Raw genomic sequence first — 4,338 nt, 5'->3', positions numbered from 1 at the left:
GGCCCAATCTATGGTGCCAGAGAGTGACAGAGTCGACTCTGCTAGTTACAGCAGAGTTAGAGTGTAGAGCATTCACTTTGCAAACACTGTTGTCCTGTTCCAACATTCCAGAAGAGTGACTGTCAAGGTAGTACAGTCCATTGCACATCCTGCCTGTAGCTCTTATCTCCTGGGTCAGAGTGTCCACAATAGCATAGTGAGAAGGGAAGAATTGCACTTGACATTGATTTTCTTTGACAAGTTTTTGCACAGACAAGAGACTGTGCTTAAAGGTTGGAACACAGAGAACATTCTTCAATTTTAGTCCTGATTCAAGAGTAACACTTCCTATGTGAGAGATTTTTGCTTTCTCACCATTAGGAAGGTTAATCTTTGCAGCATTTATGGCCAATTTGCATTCATCAAATTGCTGCAAGTGAGGGGTCATATGATCTGAGGCACCTGAATCTATGATCCACTCACTCAAGTTCACAACATTGCAGGAAATCATTCCTGAAAAATGCTGAAGGTCATCATCAGTTTCAAATTCCTTAGGCTGAGACCACAATTTTGGCATCAGTTTGGCAATCTGATAAAGTTGCTGAGGTGTGAACAGAAGTCCAGTATTTCCAGATCCAGAGCTAGATCCAGAACTGGCCTGCACAGTTGCAGCCATTTTTGCTCCACCTTGCCTGTTTCCACCAGATCTCCAGTTTTGCTGAGCAGCAGACACACCAGGTTTTTGTCTGTTTAAGGGTGCTGCAGACTTGTGTTTAGAGTGCCATGGTGGATATCCAATTACAGTCCAGCACCTGTCACTCTTGTGACCTTTTAGACCACAAGAAGTACAGATCATGGTCTTGTCAGGACCTACAGCTCTGCTATACAGAGCCATATTATCATTTGTACCCTTGTTGAGGTTCAAAACTTCTCTCTAAGCCTCTTCCTGTTGTATAGAAGCAGCAGCAGTTTCTGCTGAGGGTAATGGTATCATTAGAAGCAACTGACTTCTCTGAGGATTGTAAATCTCATCCAATCCATTCAGAAATTGGAAGAGTTTTGCCTCTTCTTTCTGAGTGTTGAAAGCATTTAACAAATTTTGCACTTCAGCAGTAGGGTTAGTAATAGCAGGGAGCATATTCATTTATTCTAACTCTTCCCATATAGCATTCAACAGAGTAAAATATTTATTCACAGGCATAGAATTCTGTTTTATATCAAACAGATCTTTGTTCAACTTATATTTTCTTGAACCATTAGTTAAAGCAAATCGTTTTTTAAGATTCAACCAAATATCTCTAGCAGAAGTCATGAACATGATAGATTTTTTGACAGTAGAAGAAACATTATTAGTAATCCAAACAATTACCATATCATTGCAAGTGTTCCATAGCTCAGCTTTCAGCTCATCATCTGTTGGTTTGAGGACTGTTCCCATAAAAAAACCAAGTTTGCGTTTAGAGGAGAGATTGATTTCCATTGATCTGCGCCAAGATCTGTAGTCAGCAGATCCTTGCAGTTTGTCTACTTGCACTGAGGCAACACTGTCTGAAGGGTGAAGAAAAAGAGGATTGTGCATGTCCTGGAATGAGATCCTTCCATTTCCAGTAGCCATTTTAGAAGATGAAAAAGAGGGGAGAAGAACGGGAGAAAAGGATATAGAAGACAGAGCAGAATAGAAGAAGAAGATGGGAGAAAAGATGAGATAGTAAATAGCAATCAGCAATTTTCGTATCAGATTTCCAGCACTGCAATGAGCTGCTCTGATACCATGAAGACTGAAATGAGATGATATTCAATACTCAAGGCAGAGGAAATCTGTATTAGATTTAGAGAGAAAATTCAGAGGAGGATAGAATGTGAGAGAGAGGAATAATATTTCTGATTGCTTAATCCTCAAGCACAATTAGACCTACCTTTATTACATGACCTCAGGGAATCTCTAACAAACTCAAATGCATGAGTCACCCCATACACTGAATGTTGAGCCCAACAGAAAGGAAAAAGACAAATAGAGCATAACAGAATTGACAGCTAGGCAGAACAAACGACAAAGGCAAATATAAAGCATAGAATGTGTATAGATGTGTATAGCACTTAATATTTTCATTACACATCAGTTTGATTACATTAATGAGTAAATTTCAATTGGCCTTGAAAAAGTATACTAATTTTTAAAAGTAAACTAGTTGTCTTTAAAAGTAAATGTAATTATATGTAAAGTAAATAAAATGTAGTTAGATCGGTAGTATTACTATGCTTGAGCTAAATGATTTGCACAACTATCATCTGACAGGAGAGATCTCTGCATAAGGGTATATATGGTTTCATTGATTTGTTTCTAGTTAAATAGATGATATTACTATGCCATTAGCATTTTGGAGTGAGAAATTTGGTGTTTGAAATTTAAACAATTAAATTTCAATCTAGTTTATCTTCGGTTTTAACTTTTGGGGATACATGTTGTGATTTTTGTATTTTTTGCAAAAAATTATAACAAGTAAATCAGATCCCTCTTAATGTAAACTAAATCTCTCTTTAAGTAAAAAAAAAAAAATCTCTTTAAGTATATATATTTTTCAAAATTTAAGAAGCTATAGTGCATGATTGCATTCAGGATCCAACTGTATGTTATCGTAATATAGCAAGTCGTTTTTCTACAACTTATTCAACCTTGGCTATGCAGCTTATGCTTCCTTACTTTAGCACAAGTATTAGTTGGTTGTTTATTAGTAATTTGCATGGTGCATCAGAGAATATTCTTAATGAGATTGAAAATGGCAAGTGAAACGTGAGCCGTCCGATTGAGAACGATCAATGGTCACGATGAGTTCCTAGTTCCTATTATAGAACTTGGTTCTCACATGATCTTGATATATACTTCCTCCTTTCTGTTAATATTGCAACAGTGGACTTTTTGCACTATTCATCACTCTTGTTTGACCTTATAATATGATTTATACATTAAGCAAAATATAATCATGTGAGATCTTGTTGGATTCGTCTCATAAAATACTTTCACAATATCAACTTTTTATAATTTTTACTCTTATACAATTATAGATATTTAGCATATAAAATGTGCATTGAAATGCGTAATTTCATCCTTGTTGATATATATATATATATACGCGCGCGCATAACGTAGTGGTTGTAAAGACGTGCATAACAATATGGTAATCATTATTTTTTTTTTAAATTAATATGTTTCTTAGTTGACATGGTAATTATTGTTACGATTTGAGTCTACAAAGCCAACAATACAATATGGTAATTATGGTAATATGTTTGATGATGTACACGTTTATTTATTGTGACGATTTGAGTCTACAAAGCCAACAATACTAATAGCATTGTTAAAAGTTTGTTTGTTTAATGTTTTTTTTTTAATGAGATGAATACTCATTTGACAATATAAGAATCAAATCCAATAATTTAATGTCAACAACAATTCCTATTTGCATATACATTATAAGGTAATGAAATCTTGAGCTCAAGCTCCATCACAACATGATTTCAATTTTAGTATTTTGGCACCAAATTAACAAAAGCAATATATTCAATTAAATAATTTGTAATTGTAGACATCTACTTTTGGCCTCATGCCCTGACACGAAAAACAATGACGATAAATAAAACCATCTTCGTGTTGGATCGAAGTGAAGAATACTTATGGAAAACTGGTTAAGCCACAAAACACAAAAGACTAGCCCAAATTAAAGGAAAAGCCAAAACAAAGGTCCAATTAACTAAACCCGGTCATAATTAGGCTTAAGCCTGTGCTTAAACCCTAATAATGACGGATTTAGGAGCGCCTAGGTTAAATCTTAGTGATGTCGCTGGAAAAGCCGCGTGCATCTCACAGAGTCGCGTTGGCTGCCGCGCACAACTAATCCAGTTGCGCGCGACAACCATCGCAACATTCAAAATTCAAAAGAGAGACATTATTGAACTAGATAGTAAACGAAAAAAAAAAACATAGTAGTGGTTACACTTTATTCAAAAAAAACAAAAAAAAAACTAATGATAAAATTGTTTAACACTCTAAGGTTTTACTATGTCCTTGATTGTCACAGATGATGGAGGAGTAGTTTCCATCGCATCATTTTCAGCAACCTTGGAGCTTTCCCCTACACTCTTTTTCTTCACCGTAACAATGTTTTTCAATTTAGGGATTGGGGCCTTTGCAACCTGTTTTCCTTTCCCTTTGACTATTGGAGCTTTCTTGCGAGTATTTGGTGAAGGTTCTTTGATCTTCACACATTGTTGCGCAGATTTGGAGGGAGATTTCCTTTTTGTTTCCTTAAAACGAGCCTTAGGAGATGAGAAGTCTAATTTTCTTCTCACTCCTTTGTTTTG

The 4,338-nt window shown here is 35.6% G+C and overlaps 1 protein-coding gene across 1 annotated transcript; it reads right to left on the bottom strand.

Annotated features, from left to right (window-relative positions):
- Positions 1-1,123: 1,123 nt before the first annotated feature.
- On the bottom strand, positions 1,124-1,594 carry LOC145557638 (uncharacterized). The gene has a single exon (XM_081618815.1). The coding sequence runs from the start codon at positions 1,592-1,594 to the stop codon at positions 1,124-1,126; it is 471 nt and encodes a 156-aa protein (XP_081474941.1).
- Positions 1,595-4,338: the final 2,744 nt, after the last annotated feature.

The sequence above is a fragment of the Chenopodium album genome, chromosome 9, assembly GCF_948465745.1.
Source record: "Chenopodium album chromosome 9, dcCheAlbu1.1, whole genome shotgun sequence".
Taxonomy (NCBI): Eukaryota; Viridiplantae; Streptophyta; class Magnoliopsida; order Caryophyllales; family Amaranthaceae; genus Chenopodium; species Chenopodium album.
Note: the sequence above shows the minus strand (reverse complement) of the source record. Positions and strands in the feature narration are given on the sequence as shown.

What these genes read in the sequence shown, in the direction of transcription:
- LOC145557638 (XM_081618815.1), bottom strand. Translation starts at nt 1,594, where the DNA reads ATGGCTACTGGAAATGGAAGGATCTCATTCCAGGACATGCACAATCCT.